Here is a 27,727-nt window from a genome sequence, read left to right as displayed (position 1 = left end):
GCTTGGTCTGGGCGCTGGTTTAATGATATATAGTAGCTACTTACGCTGTGGGGCTGTGCTGTGGGAGCGGTGCTGTACCGCAGCTACGAGGCTGCTTGGGGGAACTACATGAGAGACGCTAGGCAACAGCTCCAAGGCTGCCTGGACTGTCCACATCAGAGAAGCTACATCGCGGCTTAGTGGCTGCCTGGACTGCCCAATTGGATGATGCTGCATTGCAGCTATGTTGCTGCCTGGATCATGCTACCCCTGCCACAGTGAAGGACATTTCCCTGGTCAGCTGACTGTTACGCTCCACTGTGGTTGCACGCCCTCCCCCAGGAGAGGAAAGGATCTTGTAAATGCTAAATTTACAATTGGCAAGATTTTATTTAATGCAATTAGGTCCGTGTCCGAGCAAACAGGCTCTCAGTCTTGTGCAGCGCAGTGAAAATTACAGAGTGATTCAAAAAAGATTTCAAAGCGCCATATTTTTACAACCGTGACGCGCCGAGGAACCAATCACAATCCAACTGAATTTACTGCATTGCTCTGTAATGATAAAAATAAATCATTTTGAAATCAGATGAATCTTTTTGAAGCACCTCGTATTTCTTCTGTTATTTATGGTGGCTATGTGAACTGCTCTGGTGGATTGTTAAAAGCCATTCAAAAGAAAAAAATCTCCAAGACAAGTGGCAACCCAGGCCACAAACTCTGCTTTTTAGTGGCCAAAATGTGGTATGCTGTGGCCAGGGGCACTGGGCAATAGGCAGTGTTGCCCACTGACTACTACTCATAATAATCCTTTAAAATCTCAGCTTTATTACACCATAAGGTTCATTTCTCAGCACCTACATGGATAGAAATCTGACTAAGTTGTTCTTAGAAGATAACAGTTAGGAATGAAAGCATGGATTTGTAGGCAGCTCCTGCAAAATTACTGAATTAACCTACTAAGAGTTGTAAACTGATTGCTACAATCAAGCTAACGCACCATCTATACGCAGGGAGCTGCAGCCTGCAATCACTGCCACTGATCTGCTGCGACTACGTTACAGCACACAGAAGATGCACGGTGTGATACGCAGTGAATCACCAGGGCCAGAACAGCTCCTGCACTCAGCCTAATTCGGCTCTGCAGGAGACAGACAGATGGGAGAGCCAGTAATCTGAAGAAACATGCTGTGAAGCTCTAATTGTTTTGTTTACCCCATCATTGTTTGTAAATAACAAAATGGAAAAACACTCATATATGGACTCAATACCAGCCACCTGAGCTCCTGAAGCTACAGAAACGTGCCTGATTTTCAATGTTCAGGCATGTCTGAAGACCAACATCAAATGTGTCTGGTATTCCAAACTTTTTGCAACGTTAAACATGTCTGATTTTCCAAGTTCAAGTGTGCCTGCTTTTCAAAGCTTAAACAAGTCTGACTATCTACGTTCAAACTTGTATACAAACATGTCTGATTATCCAAGTTTAAATGTGTCTGACTGTCCAAAATTAAGCATGTCTGATTAACCAAGTTCAAGCATGTCTGATTTTCCAAGTTCAAACATGTACTTTTATCCAAGATAATGTGTCTGATTATCCAAGTTTCCAGCTGAAATGTACCTGTGCTTTTCCAAACATGCCTATTTTCCAGGTTTAAACATGTCAGATTTTACAAGTTTAAATGTCTGTAATTTTCAAAGTTCAGCCTTGTCTGATTATCCAAGTTCAAATGCATCTGACTTTCCAACTGGAAAATGTCTGTGCTTTTCAAGGTTCATACATGTTTGAAGTTCAAATGTGTCTGATTTTCCGAGCTTGAGCCTGTCTGATTATGAAGTTTGAAAGAATCTCACTTTCCAATTTAAATGTACCTATGCTTTTCCAAACATGTCTGATTTTCCATGAAAAATGTGTCTGATTATACAAGTTCAAATGGGTCTGATTATTCCAATTCAAACATGTCTGATTATCCAAGTTCAAATGCATCTGACTTTCCAACTGGAAAATGTCTGTGCTTTTCAAGGTTCATACATGTTTGAAGTTCAAATGTGTCTGATTTTCCGAGCTTGAGCCTGTCTGATTATGAAGTTTAAAAGAATCTCACTTTCCAATTTAAATGTACCTATGCTTTTCCAAACATGTCTGAATTTCCATGAAAAATGTGTCTGATTATACAAGTTCAAATGGGTCTGATTATTCCAATTCAAACATGTCTGATTTTCCAAGTTCAAATGTGTCTGATTTTCCGAGCTTGAGCCTGTCTGATTATCAAGTTTAAAAGAATCGCACTTTCCAATTTAAACGTACCTATGCTTTTCCAAACATGTCTGATTTTCCATGAAAAATGTGTCAGATTTTCAATCTGAAATGTGTCTGTAGTTTTCAAAGTTCATACTTGTCTGATCATCCGAGTTCGATTGCATCTGACCTTCCGACTGAAAAATGCCTGTCAAGTTCGAATGTGTCTGATGTTCCAAGTTTAAACAAGTCTAACTATCCAAGTTCTATGATGTAATCAAACATGTCTGACTATTCAAGTTCAAATGTGTCTGATTTTCAAGCTAAAATATGCCAGCAATTTTCAAAGTTCAACCCTGTCTAATTATCCGAGTTCAAATGTATCTGACTTTGCAATGGAAATATGATCAACGTGACAAACGTGTGAAATATTTTGGCCAGCCTTACAAATAATGTTGACCGATATTTTCTATTTGTAAGTCAAACAAGCCTTTGGGTTTGTTGTTTTCAGCGTAGTGCGAGTGCTCAGTGACTCATGCAGTTCACTTGTTCACTTGGCTTCAGCGTATCTGGGTGAAGTATTTCTCTGGATGTGACTGCACGACCTTCTCTGTTACTGAGGAGAGCTGGCATGCTAGGAATTAGCTCAGGCGAATGACCGCCCTTCAATCTGAACCCTCTATCTCTTTCTCTCTCACTGTATCTCTCTCACCCACAAACACACACTCTACATCTCACTCTGTCTCTCTGAGCTGGACAGCTGACAGCCCTGGTGGGAGCTCCTGTGCAGTGCAGAGTGAGTATGTTTTATGCATGTGATGATGGCTGGAAGAATGTGTCACTGCTGCCTCAGACTGACTCACAGTCTTGCTCAAGTCCTGAAGCAACTCTCCCCCCCACCCCCCTCAGCCCTGTGCCCAGAGCAGCACACCACTGTGCTGTTCATATCTCACCCTATAAGGTGACATACAGTACACTCTTCAGGGAACATTGTAGGCGCAACAAAATTAGCCCAGTTTTCACAGCGCATCAATTTACACTCTCAATGCATTGAGGCATGTAGAGGTGGTCAAGACAAGTTGCTGAAGTGCAGGCCGAGCATCAGAACGGGGAAGAAAGGGGATTTAAGGGGCTTTGAACGTGGCGTGGTTGTTGGTGCCAGACGGGCTGGTCTGAGTATTTCAGAAACTGCTGATCTACTGGGATTTTCACACACAACCATCTCTAGGGTTTACAGAGAACGGTCCGAAAAAGAGGAAATATCCAGAGAGCGGTCAGTTGTGTGGATGAAAATGCCTTGTTGATGTGAGAGGTCAGAGGAGAATGGGCAGACAACAGGTAACTCAAATAACCAACCAGAATCTCTGAGGAACGTTTCCAACACCTTGTTGAAAGTCTGCCATGAAGAATTAAGACAGTTCTGAAGGCAAAAGTGGGTCCAGCCTTTTACTAGTAAGGTGTACCTAATAAAGTGGCCGTTGATTGTATATTTTATACAGCATGATTTAGTTCACTTTATGCTTCCTTCTCCTTTTGCTCCTCTTGCTTCCTTTTGCTCTTCCTCAGCCCCTGAGACAGCGGCTCCCCGCTGCTGTAACATCCCGGAGCGCTGACGATGAACTAAACCTAACGCTACTAAACACTGAACAGCCAATATTTTAAACTGGACTCTCTCGTTTTGAAGAGCTGTTATTTACACAGCTAGCCCGCTGGCTAAGCTAACCAATGTTAGCTGCAGCTAACGGGTTACAAACGCAAGTCCGTCAGGTCGCCTTAGACACGCTAACTGCCAGAATTTCTAGAGATCTACAAACACAGATGTGTTAAACACTTTACTGTTTCAATTGGTTGTATTTGTGTAAAAACAAAAGTCAAGGAATAACTTACAGTGGTAAGCTCCTCGAGATGTTTATCAAACGGAAACGATGGTACTCTCGGCCGCTGGCAGGTGAATAGTATTGTGGGATTGCCTTCGCTGAGAAGGATGCGATGCTGCCTTCAGATTTGGTCCAAATAAGGTGGCTAAGAAGGCGCGTGCAAAGGCTGCCATAGAATGCTGCCTACTTAGACAACTACCTTCCGATTGGAACGCACCACACACAACACCAAACAATTTACGGTTAAGTGACCCACAACGGGGAAATTTCACCTCCGCAATCTAACCCATCCGTGCAGTGAAACACCACATATACACTAGGGGGCAGCGAGCACACTTGCCCAGAGCAGTGGGCAGCCCTATCCAGCACCCAGGGAGCAGTTGGGGGTTAGGCGCCTTGCTCATGGCCACCTCAGTCACGTACTGTCAGCTCAGGGAGTCGAACCTCCAAACCTCTAGCCTTCAAGTCATTTGACAGGACATCAGTTGCAGGCAGGACGCCAAAATTTGATTCGGTGTTTTTTGAGATTCTTCATTTCATTTTTATTTAAATACAATTATTTCAATGAAATATTTATTTAATATGGGGATTTGTGATGTTTGCATCTTTCCAAGCCTCTTACAAACAGACAAAGCGGTCTTCTCAGTCAGATCTCCTTTAAGGGACGATGTATTAAAGGCTCAGTGAAAGAAACAATGTGTTTAATTGCTGATGTGCTGAGGCTTTTGTACAGCCGTGTGGGCTGAACTTCATGACACGGATTTCATCACCCGTGATTAGCAAGTGAAAGTGAGACAAACCCAGAACCGTGTTCACACTGCCTCCACTCTCACTCCCCTCTATAGCCTGCCGCCGCTGTCACTTTGCTTTGTTCTAACGTTTCAGGTTGTTTTTTTTCTTTTTCAAAGCTCTAAAAATAATTGAATTTCAATGTGTATGAGTTGAAACAAATGGAACAAGTGCTTGAGAAAGGACAGCATCAAAGCTCTTCCATAATGGCTATAATCACTTTTGTCCGTGTAAAGCCTTCAATTTGACCTCTCGGGTTTAATGTAATTGAGAGCCGCAGCGCGGGAACCCGACAGTAATTAGTGCCATGCATTTGGATATTCGTTGCTTCCCCTTGGGAAGCAAACAACACAACAAACATACTTAACAGAATAGGTGTGATATTTGTTGCTTTTTATTATGTTATGGGTGCAAACACCATCCATATTAATGAAAATCGACTTTCTTCAAACATGAACTCACTTGTCTGTTTCTGACGTTTCTATATTATTTAAATGAATTCATAATTGCTTGTTTCCAATTTGCCACATTATCTCTCAATATTGGCTCCACTTCATGTAAAGCAGGGCCTTCAAGCACAACCCTAGCAACAGCTCAGTTCAGTGCACTGTTTCTCTTGCTCCAAAGCTAGCTTGCTGCTTTTTAGATGAGGTCATTTTGCTAATATAGCTAAATATTAGTTATCTAGTTGGCTAACCAACACCAGCTAGATAAGAAAAGCAAATGAGCTTTAGTATTTAATTTTCAAGCAACTAACATCCTCCAAAGATGTCCATATTAGCTGATCAGTGACACTGAACCCAACTTTTTGTTAGTTCTCTGTTTTGTAGAGTTTATGATTTAGCTAGCTGGCTACCAAGTTGACCAAGCTACCAAACGTCAGCATTCATTAGCTAAGCGACGAGTTCTAACTTGAAGAAAGCTTGTTAAATCATTAAAAGCCAGCTGATTTTAAGTGAAATGCATGCTACATTATGCTACATTAGTTAGCTTGGATCAAGTAGTGCTACAGTGGAGAAGAGCAGGTTTAGTCAGAAAATCTGTAAGTCAAGTAGGTTTCATAGTTTTGATCCTCTTTGGTCTCTTTCAGCAGCAGCACAGTGAGAGCACAGCGCTTTGGTGGAGTGTTTTGATTGGACGGCTGAGCTGTAGTTGAATGTCCTATTAAGTCAGACAGACACTGTGTGACCTTAGAAATCGATGAATGCTTTTTGGTGACTCACACTGTACAGAGTGTATGAAAGCATATGGCCCATGCCACAGTGCCTATCGACAGCTTTGCCTACAGACAATCATCAATAAAGCCCTTTCAAGCAAAACGCTTGTTTTATTTTCACCTCAGCAAAAGTAATCAGCACAAAATGATTAACTATATGTAGCTAATTTAATTTCCATAGAAATGTCAGATACAAACTTATATACTGATATACTGATCTCCTCTTCATGGAGAAGGAAAGACGTAATCGTGCAGCTAACCAAAACATATGTCAACAGATCATAACCAAGTAGCCTGTAAACATCATAACTTCACTGATCTTAACTTTCTTTATATTGAAATTTGCTTAAAGAAGACGTTAGATTTCTACACACAGCCAGAAAGTTTGTACGTGCTACACATCCGGTCACACTGTTTTCAAAAATAATGATCACTTCTCATGTCGTCATCGTGATACCCAAGCGCTTTATGGAATATTGCATTTAATGTCCATATTGTGCAGCCCTAGTCTGCTGTGACAGACATGCTGATAGGTGAATCAGGTGTAGCAGATTAGACTAAGCAGTCTTCTGGATGATTTGCTACAATCCTAAACCCTACAGCAATGCTTATCCTACTGCATGCTTAATCTGATTGGCGCATCACAGAAGCCGTGAACAGTCACAGCCAGATGTGTTACTGATGTGTTTAAGTCCCTGGATATAATGTTGGATAAATCCCCGGCTTTCCACTCAGGACTCACAGATGGATTTAGTATGGAATGCTCTTTTAATGGTGTGCTCTTTTCTCCAGTGAGCAGCTCAGCAGCTGGCTGAATGCCAGTGAGTCAGTCTCTGCAGTCACATTTTTTGAAGACACACAAGATTTTCACTGACTCACTTTACTGGCTGTATAAGTACATTTATACAGGGGGAAAAACGAATCAGACTCATGTGATTAGGCTAAATTTAATATCACACTACAACTAACAATTCAGACAGTTTGGGTATGTTAACAGTACGGTGTATTTACACTGATGAGCCAAATGATTTGGTCCCCCCGCAGGCCCCCAAAACAGCTCCGACCCATTGAGGCCTCTGAAGGTGCCCTGTGGTATGAGACATTAGTTGCAGGTGCTTTAAGTCCTGTAAGTTGTGAAGTGGATCAGACGTGTTGTTCCAGCACATCCCACAAATGCTTGATCAGATTGAGATCTGCAGAATTTGGAGGCCAAGACAACACCTTCAACTCTTCGTCAAGTTCTTCAAACCATTCCTGAACAATGTTTGCTGTGTGGCAGGGTGCATTTGTCTGCTGAAAGAGGCCACTGCCATTGGAGAACACCATCACCATCAAAAGGCTGCACATGGTCTGCAGCAATGTTTAGGTAGGGGGCATGTGTCAAAATCAGTTCTGCACCAGAACATCACCCAGAGTGAGCATCCCACACTGTCCTCTGGCTTGTCTTCTTCCCACAGTGCATCCTGGTGCCATTTCTTCCCTGGGTAAATGGTGCACATGGTGATGTAAATGAAAAAGGACTCACTGGAGCGCACAACCTTCTTCCATAGCTCCAAGATGCAGTCAGAGTATATATATATATATATATATATATATATATATATATATTTGGCTAGTGTTAATTCTTAAACTGATCAAAACTTTGTCCAAATCCCTGGCCTCAAAATGGACAAGAAAGGCCAAGATAGCACCAGCAATCACCCTGAGTTTAGAGGCTAATGGAACCTCACAAATCCCTTTGCAAACACTCTGAAATAAGACTAAGGGTAAAGCCTGAGAAGGCAGACTGAGTTATGAACTTTGGAAGCCCCCTGACCCACACACACACACGCACACACACACACACACACACTTCACCCTCACTTGGGCAAGGACACCTGGCTTAAGGAACAGATTTCAGCAGATAATCAGTGCAACTTAATGAAACCTCACAACACCCCTCCTAGACAATCAGCCGTCATAAATTCTTTGGACCTTTTCCAAGAGCAAATCGAATGAACCTCCTTTCTTAAGCCAACTGCAAAAAATAACTCTCTGTTTAACTATCACTGTGAATGTTGGGTAGCCTTCCCTTGCTGTGTTTGTTTGTGTGTCTGCCGATTCATTTTGAAAGTCTGATTGGCCATTGCTAGGCTGTTGCTAAGTCTGAAAGCACAGCTTAAGACTTAGGGACAGAAGTAAACACAGCAAGCCTTCCCAGCAGCCTGGCATGAGGCTGCCGCCTGACTTCATCAGCCAACTGAAGAGCCGGTCTTCCGTACTAGAGACCGACATCTTCATCCAGGTCCTGTCAGATGTGTCACTCTCAGAGTTCACTTCTTTGGCCGGCTCACTGATTCCCGGACCCTTCTCAACACGGCACGCAAGGCTCACCTACACTGCAGCTCTATAGCTACATTCACATTACAAGCCTCGTTGCTCAGATCCGATCTCTGTGACTCGATGATTCACACTCGTTTAGGTAAGTGACTCAAATCTGTCATTAATGTGATGAAGCAGCCTGAAATGAGCCTCATGAGCTCCTCCTACTCAGTAACTGAATCACTGCAACATCAGCACAAACTAACGAGCAGAACGAGCTTCGCTGAGAAGATCATTAACTCTGATCAGCTCTCAGCTTCATTATTAGAGCCAGGCGAAGGAGGAAAAGGCGAGATGAGCTGCTTTTCCACCGTTTATGGGCTTTAACGTCTGTTCGGCGGAGTTACCATGGTAACGCTGAATGATGGCACATGCGCAGTAGAAAAAAAGCATATAAATTCTGATCTGAGCGTCACATTAAAGTCACAAGGCCACGAATCGGATACGTATCCGATCTAGGACCACATATGAAAGTGTCTCAGGTCGGATTTGGAAAGGTCAGATTTGTGTCCACACAGCACTGAAAACACCAGATCTGAGTCACGTTAGGGCCAAAAATCAGATTTGTGTCCACACAGCCCTGAAAACATCAGATCTGAGTCACGTTAGGGCCAAAAATCAGATTTGTGTCCACACAGCCCTGAAAACACCAGATCTGAGTCACGTTAGGGCCAAAAATCAGATTTGTGTCCACACAGCCCTGAAAACATCAGATCTGAGTCACGTTAGGGCCAAAAATCAGATTTGTGTCCACACAGCCCTGAAAACACCAGATCTGAGTCACATAAGGGCCAAAAATCAGATTTGTGCCACTTCACCCTGGTAATGTGAAGCCCTATGTGATTCAGTCTCGGCTGTGGTACTCTGTACCCCCTTTTAGCCACACTTTTAGTTTAACGTTCTGTTCTGCGTGCTGCTCAAACACCATAAAATAACCGGTTTGAGTTTATAAGGTGAATTTCATATCCATGGTTTCTCTGCATACCTGTTAGTCTTTCCTTTAGTGCCTCTGTACATTAGTAATCTATCATTTAGCGCTCATATACTTATATTTTATCAATAAATTATCCTTCTTAAAAGTTATCACTTGTGGTTCTGTGTATGTAATTATCACAATTCGATCAAAACAGATCACTGTCCACAGGAGAACTTGACTTGAAATAAGCCTAGATATTTATGGTGAATGGGAAAATAGGCGAGCTAAGTGGCCTTGTCCTGCTACATCCAGTCATATTGCGTGCATTGTATGTCTCAGTTTAAAGCTAATGATACCAAAATCTGGCTGAGAAAATGTACTCACACCATCCAATGAAGAGGAAGACCCATTTCCGGAGCTTATCGGTGGAGTAGGTCATCACGATGGCTGTGTGTAGGTAACAGCCCTCCACGAACATCCAGAAAAAATTGGTCACCACAAAGTAATTGTAGATGGTCGTTATGAGGCGACACCAGGGCTTGAAAGAAGCAAGAGAAAGAGATACAGACATTAAAGTCCCTAACAGGATGGATGTCAGCCTATTTGATCTGCAGAAATCACATCTAAGACTTTTCTGCTATTAATACGATAAAGGCTCAAAATATCACATCTACGGCAATATCAAAGGCCCAAGGATCATTATAATCAGGCCTTTAATTAATGAAGTCACAGCTCTTACTATCTGATAAAGTTGAAAAGCACACAGCAGGCATTCTGAAAATGAAGTTACATCAATCCGGCCTCATATACTAATGACTTCCACTGTCCTGAAACTGTGTGAAAACATGAAACCATATGGCTGATACGGCCCTCGCTCTCTTCTGAGCATCTCGTCTTTTGAGGAAACCAATGTGAATAAAAATTAAATCTAAGTGCATCAAATTAGACTAAAGTGGGTGGGGAGGGGAGGGGCCTCTGCTAAGGACACACCCATATTCAAAAGCCTTTTTATACCTGAAGAGCTTAAAAATAGAGGTTGTAATTTTTGGGGTTTGGTCATTATTTTGTGTCTTATAATTTATTGCGTGAATTTATCATTTATACAACAGTTCAGCTTATTGGTTGAGAAGCGCTCGAGCTTGTTATTTTGCCATAACATCATGCTTTTTTTCACAAACACTGTATCACTCCGCTGAGATGCTGTTGCTAAGCAACGACTTTGACAGCTGTAGGAGACGCTCAAGCCATTTGAACGTTTTTCATTTTTACTTTGACACAAACAGAAAACGGACACTTAAGATCACATTTGACCGACAGCCGATTTGGTCCGACTCTGAAGACGAGACGACATTAAATTCCCAAACTGTCGTCACCACTGAGCAGCTTTTAAGTCGGCAGCTGAGACAGAAGAACAGCTGAACAACCTGGAATCAGCCAGAAATGAACCCAACACCATTCGCCAAACTAAACGGGCTGTAAGAAGCTTTACAGACCGGCTGGAACAAAACAACATTAATACTGATCTGGAGAAACTGACCAAACTGAGCTGAACCTGATATTGGGTCAGTTTTATGGCTCAGTCTGAACTTCAGAAGGCGAGGCTTACAGCAGACTGAGCAGTGAGTGGGCGGAGCTCGTTACTCTGACGTAGCAACAAGCTACTCGTTAAGGAGCTATAATTAGGAGGAAGGAACTGAACATTAAAACATATTAAACGCCGCGTTCACGGCCAGTTTATTCATTTCTTACTGTATTTAACTGCTGTATAAAAGCAATAGAACACTCGAGGAGTGTGTTATCACTATAACATAATTTTTGGAATGCTTACAAGTGTCAGCCGAGATAGAAAACACCTACATTGAAACACGTTGTGAGTTACAAAAATAACAAGAACAGTAACACAGCAGTGAGCGCTGTTTATTTGAGCTCTGTGTCTGAATTCAGGTGTAGATTTTCACTTTGCAGTATAGGCAGTGTTAGTTAGCATGTTTTCACTCTCTCAGGTGAGGATAAAGGCAACCAGTACACCAGTACATGACTAGTAAACACTAGTACATGACTAGTAAACACCAGTACATGACTAGTAAACACTAGTACATGACCAGTAAACACCAGTACATGACTAGTAAACACCAGTACATGACTAGTAAACACTAGTACATGACTAGTAAACACCAGTACATGACTAGTAAACACCAGTACATGACTAATAAACACTAGTACATGACTAGTAAACACCAGTACATGACTAGTAAACACCAGTACATGACTAGTAAACACCAGTACATGACTAATAAACACCAGTACATGACTAGTAAACACTAGTACATGACTAGTAAACACCAGTACATGACTAGTAAACACCAGTACATGACTAATAAACACTAGTACATGACTAGTAAACACTAGTACATGACTAGTAAACACCAGTACATGACTAATAAACACCAGTACATGACTAGTAAACACTAGTACATGACTAGTAAACACCAGTACATGACTAGTAAACACTAGTACATGACTAGTAAACACCACTACATGACTAGTAAACACTAGTACATGACTAGTAAACACTAGTACATGACTAGTAAACACCAGTACATGACTAGTAAACACTAGTACATGACTAGTAAACACCAGTACATGACTAGTAAACACCACTACATGACTAGTAAACACCAGTACATGACTAGTAAACACCACTACATGACTAGTAAACACTAGTACATGACTAGTAAACACCAGTACATGACTAGTAAACACCAGTACATGACTAGTAAACACTAGTACATGACTAGTAAACACCAGTACATGACTAGTAAACACCACTACATGACTAGTAAACACCAGTACATGACTAGTAAACACCACTACATGACTAGTAAACACCAGTACATGACTAGTAAACACTAGTACATTACTAGTACATGAAGTGCACCAAATGTAAACTAAAACAATTTTGACGTCAAACACTATTTTCAGAATTATAACTTTTTCACCAGTGTAATGTTCATATCCCAGAGGATATAATGCCAGAAGCAGTTTATGAGCAGACTGGCCATTTCCCACGTTATAGCGAAAAAAAAGACTGAAAAACAGCAGAGGGCGCTCACAAGAGAATCCTCAGTGACCGGGAGTAAACAGAGCTAAACAGCTAAAAACGGAAAGTTAAAATAGTTTCTAATCACTCGCCCAGAACGAAAGAAGCGCAAAGCCAGAGCACCAATCAGGGCCCAGCGGTCACTTTGTTTAGAGCTGGTTTTGACCTGTTGGTCATACCGACCCAGTGCAGCACGCGGTTCAACGTCAGCGCAGCAGCGTAAAACTTTGGGAGAGTCTGTTCAACATAAATGATGAACTAACCTAACTTTGTGTAAATAGAGCACAATATAGAAATATGTCCACATATGCAGTCGAGACTGACGCGGCTTTTTTCTGAATTTCTACAAACACCATTTCATTTTATAGTAAATGAGTTTGGGCTGGTTTATGTTTATGAACAGACGCCTACAGATCAACATAGTAAAGGAGCTCATCTGTGATCCTGAGTTTAAAGCCAGTTTTTATTCAACTTAAACTTGGAACTAAGTTGTAAATAAATCTGAAACTGAAACTTTGCTTGTGTGTAAAAAGTGATTTCAGAGCCACTCGGTTCTCCCTGATGGAAACTGTTTACCTTCAGTGTTTTGTGCTTCTGATCATTTTAATAGACGTCAGCATCACTAATTAATAACATTCTATTAAAAGACTGGTTTACCAAGAGAGACGCTGGAGGACTTTCACCTGAAATGAGTTCATGAAGCCAGTCTGGTTATAAAAATGATAACAGGACATCAGAGCCAGAATTACTCTTTTAGTACTTTTACTTTATACTTAAGTACATTTGAAGGTAAATACTTTAGTACTTTTACTCAAGTGGAGGTCTAAAGGGAGGAACTTTGACTTTTACTGGAGGAATATTTACCTTGAGTATCTCCACTTTATCTCAAGTACATGATTTGTGTACTTCAACCACCACTGTACACCACACACTCCAGCATGACACAAATACGTCTGCTAACAATAATTTTAAGATTTAAAATAAAAAAAAATCGAATTGAATCTTGAATCTCGCTACATTCCTATCTGGTACCGCTGAGTCTGTTAGTGTTATTGCTGACCAAGGAGCGCTATGCTGGAGGACACGCAACACTTTGCAAGCGTGATACCACTCACGATTACGTAATGAAGATCTTCAGTGAGCTGACAGTACAATTAATCAGTGTGAGGCTGCATCTTAAAGCTGTTAAGACTGTAATGAAGCCTTTACCAGACACAGTTACTGCAGGACAGGTTTCTGAAAGACAGAACTAGTGAGAAGTGAGGAGGGAGTTATCGCTCGGTGCAGTCGTGATGAGACGAGGAGGAAAGTATAACGGGCATCAGAAGGTTAACACACCTCGTTCCTCTCGTGGATATTGTGGTCAATCAGCTGCAACAGAAACCACATCACGTTCCGCAGAATGAAGGTGGTGATTAAATTCCAGTGAATGACGTTCCGAAGGCACCTGATGCTCCTGGAATCAATGGGGGAAAAACCTACAGATTAGATTACAAGAGGACTTCGATTTGGCCATTTGCAGTTCTAAGCAGAATTAAATGCATAATTATATGAATACATCATGCAGGACCAAGCAAATGTTTTGGAGCAGGCCTAGTGCACGTGGTTCACGGGTGTCTTATGCTACTTGAAAGCTACTCTCAAACTACTAAACCTTGTACAGTAGAGAACAAAAGTCAGAGACCATCCTTCGTTTATTTAATCCCCAGACAAGACAGCTCTTTACGTTCATTTTTCAGCAAAACATCTGAAAGAAGGAGAAGACATGTTACACATACGTCCCAACAATTAAATATGATATGAAACTTATAATATCAAAATACGTAGTGTGTCCACCCTTTGCCTTTTTTATTCCATCTTCCATTCTCTTCAGGAGACCCACTTTCAACTTCTGCAGACACGTCTCCAAAGCTCAGTCTGCTCGTTTTCTGTAGTAATCAAACCCATTCAGTGGTGTTGAGGTCTGGACTCTGGGGTGGTCAGTCCATCGTTCAGCTTCTTTGTTTGGTGTGTCCGTCTCCTCAGTGAGGTTCTTCTTGATCAGCTACACGTCCTTTCAGACCCTCAGCGCTGAGTGGTCTTCTCACAGTGGAAGGATGGACAGAAACACCTGTGGATGTTTTCAGATCTGAAGCAGCTTGATCTTCTCCTCTCTCCCAGAGATAAAAGCTTTCAGTGCTGGTTATCTGATGGGGGCAGTTTTGGGGTCTGCCAGGTCTTCCAGGTGGTTGCTAGGAGCCACATTTTCGAGTATCGTATTTTAATTTGAATTCCTCCTTATTCATACAAGTGGATTGTCTTATATGTAATCCTTTCAGAAACATCTTATGGTAAAATAAGCAACCTGCACTTAAACTGGAAACTGTATAAATGAAGGGTGGTCTTTGACTTTTGGACCTGTATGGAGTCCATAACAATAAGCCTGCTTGTTTTTGAAGATTCATGCTGCTCACTGTCACAAACACAGAGCTGCGCTGACCTGACCTTGACACCAAGCAGTTCATTCTAATGTTTGAAGAAGAAGCCCAGGACAAGAGTTCTGGTCACTGAAAGGTTACTGTATCCTAGCCTATGACTCATTTGTAATACCAGCACCTCACCTTGTCTGACCAACATCAAAAGTCAGCCTATTGAGTATGACTCACTACAAATATCTCGGGTCAAGTTGAAGTGGGACCAATGTACTGAATGTAATAATAGAAATAGGAAGCAAGCCTTCATCTTCTCAAAAAGCTGGTTCCTTTCATTTAAAACTTACATAAGATGTTCTTTAGTGCTTTTTTTTTAATCTGTCTCGAGCTTTTGTATTAGCTGGTTTGAAAATTCAGAGAAAAAGCAACCACAGCAAGCTAATTGCAGGGCATCCACATCACCAGTTTAAAAGATATTATTAAGTCTAGGCTTCTTAACTAATCAGTGGAAATCACTTTCCACTGCTTTGAGCTGCTACCTTCTTCAGGCCCCTCAATTACTGACCAAAGCTAAGAACAGAAATTCTTAGAAAAGGTCAGGGTAGTGGCTTTTCTGTCCAGCAAATCTGTATGCAGGAAGAGTAGGAAGGGTCATCTTGATGAATGTAAAAATCAGTTTATAAAATAAACGTTGATGAAATTAATGAAATGTTCATCGTTTTTATATCATAATCACAATTTAAAAAGTGCAATTTTTTTTAATGCCAAGAGCTGCACATTTAATTATAGTCTATGTCGAGTGTTGGCAACACGCAGCTCTTTTAATGCCCTGTTGCAGCTCCACAGCAGAATTCGATTTTTAGGTCAAAATAATTTTGTGTTCTAACAGCAATAGCAATAAATGGTCTCAAACGCTGGAGTTAAGGCATGACTGCTAATTCAGCTTTTAATCCTGAAGGTTGGAAGAGAGCTTGTCTAGCTAGTAGCTAATGAAAATGCTAAAAGAAAGACAGAAATCGATCGTTTGCAGACGAAGGGACTTATTTGCGTTTTTAAACACCCCAGCTGGTTTCCTGATACGGTTAATCTGCAGTGAGAAACTTTTAAACACTAAAAGTCATGGAGCTGAAGTCAGTCTCTCATTTGCCAGCTTCTTGATTGAATTAATCCCGTTCCACCTTAAATGGTCTAGCAGTTGCATTCTGGCACCTCGGGCAGAATTTAAGGTGGAACGGGAAAATCCGAACAAGAAGCTGGCAAATAAGAAGCGACTTCAGCCTAAAAAGAGTCTAAATCAAATGTTGAGGGACGTTTGACAAGAAACTGTTCTCCTTCTGAGAAATATTATTATTGTGATGAATTACAAAATGTCACAATGTGTGTTTCTTCAAATCCCTTCCCAACTGCATGTTTAATTAAAAAGAGAGCGTAATTCGTCCCATTTCATTTGATTTAGTGCAGCACGGTCTGCGAAATGTTGAATACAAGTAACTGGATTCATAGTTTATGACAGTATTTTAAAACGCGGTCCTACTTTGTCTGTTCTAATTCATCAGATGTCAGAAAAAATAAATATTATGACATATCATGCATGCCTGAATTACTGTGATATTACATCACCCATCTCTAGCAGTACTGGGCCTCAAGCCTACAAAAATGGTAATGCTGGTTTTCCCGGCCAAAAACACCTGAAGCTTGATCTAAATTAATAATAATAACTGCATTTAAATTGTTAGTCAGAAGAATCACAGTTAGAGAGTTTCCACAAACCACTCAGCTCTAATCGTTTGGCTTTGGATTGAAGTATTAACTAAATGATTCACTGTAAAACTGCAATATAAAAAGTAAAACATATGTTACTTAAATGTCTTACATGTTCCGATATACATGTTTTTAGATCTGCTTCAAACAGCGTTGAATTTAGGGTGGGAAAACAAATGGGCTGCACAGTTACCTTGATCCTAAGGCAATTACATAGAGATAATAGTAGCAGGAAACCAGCAGTATCACACTTTATCGCACTGGTGAGCAAAAACTATGGAGGATTTTACTTTAAATGCTATATTTAATATAGTTATTATATTATATAGTGCTATATTATAATATTTTCATTATCATTTCAGTTCATGAAATGAGTGCAATATAAAACGATGGGCAACTGAAACATTTCAGCAAACTCTACGTTCTTTGGTGGAAGAATCATTTATTGCGGTTATTGTTACTTAGTAATTACAATTTACACACACACATATATATATATATATATATATATATATATATATATATATATATATATATATATATATATATATATATAATTTTTGACCATATTTTGTGTTGTCACAGTTTGTCACCTGAGGCCATACGCTACAGTAATTTTACCTGTGATATAATCACAGTAAGGCCGGGCCTCTCGGGGCCTATTGCTTTAGTTTACCTGTAACATGTTGGTATGATGGTGTTGTGCTTAGTAGTTAGACCTGTATTAAAAACCTTACTGAAAAACAGCTGCTCTATCAGAGAAAGTCTGGAAATCCTGCCTTGTTGGTCTAATTATGCTGTTATACTGCCTGTTTGCATTTCTCAGTAGAAACGTGCTGAAGTGGTGGAGACACTTTTCACATAAGTTTCGGAGAGCATTTCGAGGGCAGTGGCGCCTTCCCTTCTCAGAACTGAAAAACTGATTTGGCCGTCTTAAAAGGATCCAGACATACGATTTGAAACATAATGGTGCTTTTTTTCCTGGAGAGCCGGTAGCTGTTCATTACACCCAATCAGCCTGCATGACCACACTCAACATTAGCTAAATGCACTCCTCCTATTTGGAACATTTTGAGTTAGACAGACTCCACTTTGCAAAATGATGTAGTACATCCTGGTTGATGTGTCTGTTTTAGAGTTATTTAAGAATTTAAGAACATTGGGAACATATCCCAACAGCAGGAACTGGAATATATCGCTGTTGTCAGGCACTTTCAAATTCTGTCAAAAACAAAAAAAATGGGGATGCAAGGTTTTGTTCCAACAGCAGCAATATTTTTATGAAGAGTCTACAAATTACAATAAAAATGGGCTAAAAAAAAAAAACCTTCATCTTTGGACGTATGATGAGTTTACCTCAAGCAGAGGAACAGAACAAAAGCCACCACGAGAGCTCCCACAGATATGCAGTGTCCAAGGTAGTTGATGATGAGGGCGATCTTGTAGTGCATCGGGTACTTCCTCTGTAAAGACAACAGTGAACACAAAGGTCACTACATAACACTTCATAAGACGGCCATGTCTTCTGTGTGCCCACTACTAGTCCACCCCCTACAACCGAGGGTGATCGAGGGTATGGATTCCTACAACAGACTCAGGCTTGAACTTTATGAAGATGCCGGTTTAGCCTTTGCAGTAAAATATCTTTGAACTGTAGACCTACACTTTTGGCCCATACAGTTTAGCGACGCGCCCATAAAGCAGCTAACAGTTGTTGAGGGAAGCGATTTGACTGGCTTTGGTCTGGGTTCGATTCCCCGGCCGGGTGACTGGGGTCCTCTCTGTGTGGAGTCTGCATGTTCTCCCTGTGTCTGCGTGGGTTTCCTCCGGGTTCCCCAGTTTCCTCCCACAGTCCAAAGACATGCAGGACTTGCTAAATTGCCCCTGGGTGTGAGTGACTGTCTGTGTCTGTTTGTCTGCCCTGCGATGGACTGGCGACCTGTCCAGGGTGTATCCAGGCTCCAGCACCCCCCCGCAACCCTGACGGAGAAGCGGCTTAGAAAATGGATGGATGGATGGGTGGATGGACATTTAATTCATGCAGTTACTGAATAAGTCGACTTATAATTTGGTCACGAAAACTCAGATGGACCAACCAAAACGCACCCTGGAGCACAAGAGGTTAAATACATGACAGTTGCTGTGGTGTTTGGGCTGAGCTTAAAACCCCTCTGGCTGCGAAAACCTCAGAACAAACTTCATTTAAAAGATGAAGTTCATTTACAGCTATGATATGTAAGTTTACAGGATTTGGACACCTCTCGAGTTCCCCTTGTGTACCTGCACACAGACGTGTAGCGCTTTGTTAAGTGGGATGTGGATGTATCCGACGACTGCGAGTGGGTCGAATGGAAGAGAATTCAAAGAGAACTCAATGAGAACTCAGTCTAAACTTGGTGAAGGACGCGTCTCTGAGGATGTGAGTGAATTATCTACTGCTGTCATCACATTGTCATTAGTGTAATGTTGATTTTGAGACCATTTGAGGCCTAAACATCAAGTCGGATCTTGTTTTTGAGGCTGTGTCTGACGTTAATATCGCTGTTGCCAGAAGAAAAGCTTGTCTCTCCATTTTTGTCCTTTTTCAGTTTGTCATAATTTGAAAAAACCTGTTACTCTTTACATTGCATGCACATTGCATGATGAATGGACCAACAGAAATGGCCCAAAATGACTTGGAAAGACGTCTGGTTCCATTGACTTCCATTAAAAGCAAAGTATGTTTTTTTCCTTCTCCTGTAAAGTTACCAATTTGCAGATACGAGGTTTTCTTTACAGGGCGACTCACGGCAGCTCACACTCATCATATTTTAGCCTGTTTATATTCTTGTCACATAATAATGATACTGCTTTCAGCTTTGAAAACTTACATAGTGCAGCTTTAACGCTGCTATCAGGTGGACATCACTGCGAGTGGCAGGCTGGCTCTCCGATATCTACACTACAAGGTACATTAGAACTGCATGTACAAATCATAACTAACTGCAGATACAAATGACAAAGTAATCTGGGTTTAATGGGGACCAACAAACACCAGAATACCTGGAAAGTCAGAATATAAAATTGTTACAATGAAGCAGAAAATGCTGCTGAACTGCTATGATTCATATTCACTCATCATCCCTATATAACATAGTTTCATAACTGTGACAAGTTCTGTAGAAACATGACTCAGTGATTCATTTTCAGCTGATTGTGCAGTGATAATACCAGTGTGACTAATACAAGCAGACAAATACAACTTCTAATACAAATACAGCTTATGAGCTCTTATAACGTGTTATGAACGGTCCTTATAACGCATTATGTTAACAAGTCATGATGCATCATAAGCATGGCTATAACGTAATGCATTTTTATAAATATGTATAGCCATGCTTATGATGCCTTATGAATGCATTATAACATGTTATGAATGTGTTTATAGATGCTTACAAAGGTGACATTCATAGAAAGTGGTACTGAAATTTCTTCTTAAAACTCACGCAGTTTTAGTAACAACGTAATCTACACACTAAGAACACGTCATGAATCTGACGTAGACTTTTTCTTAGGACCTTTCTCAAGAACATGTTTAAGAACAAACTTAGGAGGATGTCGGAGAACGAGGCCCATTATTGATCGCCCCATACTTTGAGCCCCAGTTTGTTTCACACCAATAAGTCATTCCCAAGTTCCCACCTACACATAGCCTGAAATATGTCATGGTTGTTCTCATTATAAGATCACGAGACCCTATTGGCCAGAGTCGCAGAGACACATGAGTCAGTGATTCATTCATTTTCAGCTGATTGTACAGTGGTATGTATTATAATACCAGTGTGGAAAGGAGAAGGACTGGAAATGCTGAGGAGTTAATGAGGAGCATATATTCTGTCAGCAAACATCTGCATCAACAAAATTTTCCCACAGTAAAACTCAATACTTGGATTAAAGGATAAAACTCTAACCCGCAGCTACAGTAGGATAATTGGGAATAAGCTGATGTACTGCGGTGCCAGTTAGTAGCGTTAGCCTAAAGCAAGTCTGACTGTTATAAGAAATGATGACTCATTCGGTTTCCTTAGCGCTCTCGTCTAATTGAAACGGAGCAAAAACGGCTCTGTTAAAGCAAACCACCTCTGGCAGTGTCCTTCACCCAAGCCTCGTCCCACAACACAGCCGTCCTGTTCTCCTGATCAGAACTCAGAGCTGGGCCCCGGGGCGTTCCTCGGCTCTGCGCGGTGGAGAGCCGAGGCTCAAGGTGTTCTCAAGTGTTTGCATTTAGAAAAATAATCACTTTTCCAAACATCACTTCTGATAAACCTACCACATATAAAACCAGTCCAGAAAATAATCCACATCATCTGAGTGACTATGAGGCAGCACTGTAGCCCTATTTCAAAAGAATAACTGAGCTCAGTTGAATGACCGTGTTATTGTTGTTTAATGTCTATTAAAATAATTGCGGTTACGCATGTTTATCTTATATGTTCACATTTGACCATTCCGGAAGATTCTGTTCCATTCATAAAGCTTAAAAATAACTTGAAGTTTCAAGTTTATTTGTCATTTGCACCACATGTCAGGACATTTATGCATTGAAATGCTTGTGGTGAGGCTTGGAAAGTAAATAAGTCAAGTAAACAAATGGAAATATATTAAATATACGCAAACTATGGAGACTTTCATCCGGATTTATTATTAGTTTCAAACATTTTTTTTCAATAATAATAATTTTTCATGAATTTATTTTTGAAATACAGACATTTTATTCCAAAAACTGCTGTCCCATGTTTTCATGTCACTACCAAAACACAGAGTTGTAGTGTGTGGGCGGAGCTTTGTTTTAGCCACGCCCCTACATTGTACAGCAGGAAGTGAGGCTGCATCCCTGTCCCTCATGGCCACATGGTGAGCAGTTAGATCCCATTGTTTGGAAGCAATTGTGCCCCAAAGTCTGAAAGTCAGTGTGGAACATTAAGAATCGTCATGTTTTGATGAAAAATACGATCGTTTTATGTGTGAACAGCTGTTCAAAGCTGCGTTTGCTAGTTATGAGACACATACTGGCTGCTTTTTAGAGCTCAAAGTGAGCCACAGTTGTCACCCCAACTTATGCTACATCCATGTGCCAACAACAGTTTTGTTGTCCACTAGACAATGGGCCTCATTTACCAACCGCTCTTAAGATGAAATGTCTTCTTAAAACCCACTTACACAGTTTTTACAAAGACTCTAACATTCACCAGTGTTTTCAGTCACTACTGAAACATTTGGTAAAGTTTGGGTAGAGTTATGATAGTTTTTGGTAGAGTCAATCTTGAAGGTTAAATACTTTGTTCTAAAACGATTTACTTCTAAATTCAAGGTTGAACTATTGAACTATTTTTACTATTTAAAAGCTCTATTTGAACCACAGGCTGTGACTATAGTCTCAAAGGGAATACATGTCTGGGCTGTGCTAAAAAGCTGCTAACATAAGTATGTCCTCTAAATTCCACCCCAAATTTCCTTCAAAGTCTAGAGGGCTATCGAGAACACATGGAAATTAAGCTAGCTAGCGGACCACTATCATTACCTAATGGAACTGTAAGAGGTAACATTGATTTTTACTACATGTGATGTAATGTGGTGGAACTTTTCACCCCAACTTATACAACATCCACGTCATCTCTGTGCAATGAAAAACAAGTATCTCCAAAATAGTAACTTTACAGGAGAGGGCAAAAACCCTCCTACCTTTCAATGTAAGTCAATGTAAAGAGATTTTGTTCCAAGTGAATTTAAAGCATTTCGATTGGTCCGTTCATCATGAAATTTTTACACAATGTAAAGGACAGCTGGTGGGTTGGTATGATGTAGAAAACTAAAAATCAACAAAAATGGAGAAACATGGTTTCCTTTGGGCAGCGACGATGTGCTACCAGCAGGCTAGTTGTCCATTAGACAATGGGTCTCATTCACCAACTGTTCTTAACAAGAAATTTCGCTAACACTTTCTATGACTGTTACGTTGGTAAGCATCTATAAACACATTTATAACGTTATCATGCATCCATAAGGCGTTACGAACATGGTTATAAATATTTATGAAAATGAATTACACTTTATAGCCATGTTTATTATGCAGTATGAATTGTTAATATAATGCATTATAAGTAGTGTTAATAACATGTTATACTGTCAGGGCCAGGCTTCAGTCCTGAATATTCAGATGCTCCAAACAGTGTAATATTGGAACTGCAGTGTTAAGTCAGTGCCAGGCTAACGGTGGTGCACATTAACAGTGGTGTACATTGACTTCCCCACATCTGACGTAGACTTTTTCTTAGGACCTTTCTCAAGAACACGTTTAAGAACAAACTTAGGAGGATGTCGGAGAACAAGGCCCATTATTGATCGCCCCATACTTTGAGCCCCAGTTTGTTTCACACCAATAAGTCATTCCCAAGTTCCCACCTACACATAGCCTGAAATTTGTCATGGTTGTTCTCATTATAAGATCACGAGACCCTATTGGCCAGAGTCGCAGAGACACAGCAACAGCACATGAGCAGCTGGGCTTCAGGCTGGAACTGCGGAGGGTTTGCAGGGTAAAACTAGGAAAATGCGTTAGCAGCTTTAATAAACAGTGATAATAACAACAACGGCAGTCAATAATTTAACATGTTAATGTGTTAATAATGCGTCACCATTAGCAACACTAGTGAATAATATTCAGATGCCGGCTAATAAACATAAAAAGGTCACCTTCAGGGCTTTCTCACATTGTGATGAAACAGCACGCACCTTTTCCTCTAAAATGGGTTCACAGCTGGAGTAGTTGATCTTGAAAGCCCATGTTCCGTTCTCCAGGCACTCTCTGTACGCGCTCCCTGCACAGAAAACCAAAGCACAATTCAGCATGTTATGTTTATGCAAGTGGAAAAAAATCCATTCTTTCAGGACAACAAAGCAGAAAAAGGACCCCCATCCCCCCGGCATATCACTGAAAAACATGCTGTACCCAGAGTCCGAGAACACACGCTGGAATTTCGTACGCTCCCTAAATACGGCGCAGGAGCCCCAAGACCGGACTGTGTTGAAGAGCACGCCTGTTCATGTTGAGAATGTGTGTTTATGGGGACGGTAATGAAATGAAGTGCAGCGGCTCATCACGGCCAACACCAATTTCAACCCGATAAACTCTTAAGCTGCATTACATTACAGCAGAATTCAGTGTTTTTGTTTTCCCTCCCACTCAGACACTCAGGCCCTGCATGGAGCACTGTGGAGGTGGCGGCAGAGCGAAGCAGGTGAGGGATAAAGGTTTTGGATGAAATACGAACACTATATGAAACAAGAACTGTCAAAGTAAAACTTTGAAATTTGAATATTTGTCAAATTCAGTTTGTCAAGTGAATAAAAATTTCCATTTGAATGTTTAAAGCCGCTGCTATGGCTCCTAGTGTGTTTCAGGCTAGGAGCTGTGCAGTCAACTGGGATAAAAAAAAAAAAAAAAACCTGAATTTTAGTTTGAATCTCAAATATTAAAAAAAAAGAACAAATTTTAAATATTTATTTTTCAAGAAGATACCACTGCAGTAAAGACATTTTTAAGACAACGTGCTTCCTAAAGCCATCAGTGGGCAGCAATTAAAATCAAGCATTCCGAAAAGCTCACAGCGTGATTAACCAGTTAAAAACATAACATTATATACCAGGCCAGTGACATCACTTTCTAGGTCAGTGACATCACATTCCAGGCAAGTGACATCACATTCCAGGCAAGTGACATCACATTCCAGACAAGTGACATCACATTCCAGGCCAGTGACATCACATTCCAGGTCAGTGACATCACATTCCAGGCAAGTGACATCACATTCCAGGCCAGTGACATCACATTCCAAGTCAGTGATATGTACCATGCCGGTTATATCATATCGCAGGCCAGGTCTGCGCCATCACAATCCAGGCCAGTGACATCATATTGCAGACCAGTGACACCACACTGCAGTGATACCATGTTCCAGGCCAGTAACATCACAGTCATTTGTGATACTAGCTGATGGACACACAAATCCACCAGTTCCACACAGAGGCAGATGACGTGTATCTCAGCCCCTCTTCATAGGCTCATAACTCCAGATGTGAGTCTCGTATGATCTTGTGATGAGATGGAATGGAAAGGGCAGTTCTACAGATACAGGAAGTGTTTGAACTGGATTTCTGAGCTGGATCATCACAAAGACACAGACACAGATTTAAAAAAAAACATCAAATTTGACGAGTAGACAAGTTTATGGACCCCGGAGGATTAATTTCTCAGCGTCTTGTAGGGTTAGCGTGTCTTATTTGTAGCCGATAAACGAGCATCCAGTGTTTCACCAAAGTCTTTAATTGTAGCTTTGCAATGAGAAACGATTAAGGTCAAAGATAAAATCAGCGCCATATTTCAAGTGGATTTAGATCTCAACATCAATACTTCTGTGTTATCAGACTCTAACAGGAGGAAGTTCCTGGTCAGTATTTAAAAAAAAAAGGCTTAAAGATCGAAAAGATTGCTTTGATAAGGTGGAAAGGTTTATTTATCAATAAAGAAGAAATGTGAAAAACGGTGCTGGATTTTCCAAACAAGTGCTGCAGGAACGAGAGTCATACGCAGAACCACATCCTCTCAGTTTTGCGGTGGCATTCCCAGGGGTGCGCTGGGCGACAGTGAAGTGAGAGAGCAAATTCAGTGCTAATTAAATGGGCCACTGCCCGCTGCGCTCTGCCCGGCGTTTCTGAACCTTTAGGGCTACAGCCATGATCCATCTGACAGAGGCCTGTCAAAACTGCTGCACTGAGTAATAACGGTTAAATTCCTCTATTGTTTACGCCACACACAGTGAGAAAGGCTTGAACAGGCTGTCCAAGGTGTGTCATGCCATCTGCAGGCATTTCAGCAAAACAGTAGTAAATGGGAAGACATAATTAATTCAACAATTAAGAAATAATACTAACAATATTTACTACTAATAATTAGACATGTAGAACCGGAACACCAGACTAACTTTTTTCAGAACCATCAAGGAAAATATTGTCGGCTGTCCGAAAGTGAAAAGTGATCGTCCAAAATATTAAGCTTTGCTTTGTTTACATTACATTTTTCTTTACAACTTTTGTACTACAGTCTGAAAAGGTCCCAAAAATGTCAAATGTTGGACAGCAGTACAAAGAATACATATTTGGGCCAGTCGTGGGCTGGAGGTTAGGGATCTGGCCCTGTGACCGGAAGGTTGCTGGGTCGATCCCCAGGGCCGACAGTCCATGACTGAGGTGTCCTTGAGCAAGACACCTAACCCCCAACTGCTCCCCGGGCGACATGGATAGGGCTGCCCACCGCTCTCCCTGTGAATTCCGACACTGGAGTGTCACCGCTCTTCAGAACCAGGGTACACTTGAACCCCTTAACGTTCCAGGTGTATTACACACTAAGGCTACGTTCACACAGCAGGTAGAAGTGGCCTGAATCTGATTTTGTTGTCTGGCTGCTCAGATTATCGTTTAAATATGATCTGTATGCGACAGTCTGAACAGATGAGCTCCTAAACCGACCCGCATGCAAAGAGCAGAGCTTCACGCGGCGGCTTGTCCAGTGGTCAACAGCCATGAAGGCCAGTGAACACCTGTCACTCGCCGGAGCTTCAGTGTCATCTTCACCAGCATTACAGGAGCGATTATGAAGATCCAGTGGTTGACAGCTGGTCTCATCACCCACAGTGTGCTCCAGTTCGCCGTAAAAAGGGCCTGGTGTTCGGTCACAGGCACTTCTTTGGTTCCTCCTCCGGCCGCTTCGTTCTAAACCTCTTCAAACGCTGCGATGGGTCTCCTCTGATTTTTGGTACAGAAACATCGGCCGAAATGTTTGAGTCTCAGCAACGTGAGATGGTGACGAATGTCGAGTTGGACTAAGTAAAAGGCGCACGAATTCCGATCTGGCTGTTCAGATGGAGTCGCGTTGCCGCAAATCGGATACGGCTCGGATTCGGGTCCCACGTATGAAAGCGTCTCAGATCGGAATTGAAAATGTCAGATCTGGGCCACTGCGTGTAAACGCAGCCTAACGCTTGTTATTCAGTAGCTACAAGGACTTCAATGCAAACTAATGGAGCTACTCTCAGCTTATAGAACCATAGCTTAACCCTTAAGGGGTTAACAGGCATCAGAAACAGCCAGTAGTCAGTAATTCTAAACAATCGTTTACATTTGATTCACCATCATTTATGGCTACCTATAGAATTAAAGTAGAGAAAGATGAATGAATGTAGCCCCGTGAGGTGTTTAGTGCAGTGTCATCTATACTGTGACTGGATTTAGGACATTCTGCTCTGTCTATTCCTGTTTATCTCTACATGGTCACGTCTATCACACCTGTCACTGGTCTAATCTCGGCATCAGTCCAGCTATAAAACTCAGTCGGTCCATCGTCTTACAGGCTGGCTAGGTGTCTGATGCCTGTGCACAAAAAAATAAACTGTCCTGCTTTATATTAAGTGTTTCTAATAGCTGCGTAATTACATGTTAACAACTATGTAACTACTAATGATGCAATCAATGTTACAGGTGGATTATAGAAGTGCAGCCTATGTAATTACACATGTGTATCAACTTCAGTAATTACACAAGTGTAGCTTCACAGCTGAAACAGCCTGTTCTCTCTCATGTAATTACACATAGGTAATAACAAGAGTAATTAAGTTTGTAATCAGACTGGAACAGCAGCTTTGTTCAGCAGTAAAAGGAAGTCTGTAATAACTTACATTAAGACATTATTACACTGTATCTGCCAACTTTAATAACATGTAGCCAGCATTTCTGTTGTTACTGCTGTGAAACTGTAACCGCTTTCAGCTTTAAACCAGTCTGTAATGTGACAGAACAGCAGACACCCCCATGTGAGTTCTATGACAATGATTAAATGCATTTCATTTCCCCAAAGCAATTTGTTTTACTACTAATTTATTACACAGTAACTACATAATAACTACACAGGATCTGTAATACTGGGTAAATCATCAGTAGTTATAGTAGAAATAAAGGTAGTAAACTGCCACTTGGTCAGTCCCCCTCTT

The 27,727-nt window shown here is 41.1% G+C and overlaps 1 protein-coding gene across 4 annotated transcripts in view; it reads right to left on the bottom strand.

The window, feature by feature from the left end:
* Positions 1 to 27,727, bottom strand: part of LOC108439991 (corticotropin-releasing factor receptor 2) — a 279,618-nt gene that overhangs the window by 50,422 nt on the left and 201,469 nt on the right. For all 4 annotated transcript variants that reach the window (XR_005129621.1, XM_037534292.1, XM_037534287.1 and 1 more), the window contains 4 exons: positions 23,418 to 23,503; positions 18,003 to 18,109; positions 13,813 to 13,930; positions 9,759 to 9,912 (listed from right to left, as the gene is read on the bottom strand). Coding sequence is in view for 3 of the 4 variants with exons in the window: in XM_037534287.1 (XP_037390184.1) it covers positions 9,759 to 9,912; positions 13,813 to 13,930; positions 18,003 to 18,109; positions 23,418 to 23,503 (465 nt within the window). In the remaining variant the exon portion in view is untranslated. The remainder of the gene's footprint in view (positions 1 to 9,758; positions 9,913 to 13,812; positions 13,931 to 18,002; positions 18,110 to 23,417; positions 23,504 to 27,727) is intronic.

The sequence above is a fragment of the Pygocentrus nattereri genome, chromosome 2, assembly GCF_015220715.1.
Source record: "Pygocentrus nattereri isolate fPygNat1 chromosome 2, fPygNat1.pri, whole genome shotgun sequence".
In the NCBI taxonomy this organism is placed as follows: domain Eukaryota; kingdom Metazoa; phylum Chordata; class Actinopteri; order Characiformes; family Serrasalmidae; genus Pygocentrus; species Pygocentrus nattereri.
Note: the sequence above shows the minus strand (reverse complement) of the source record. Positions and strands in the feature narration are given on the sequence as shown.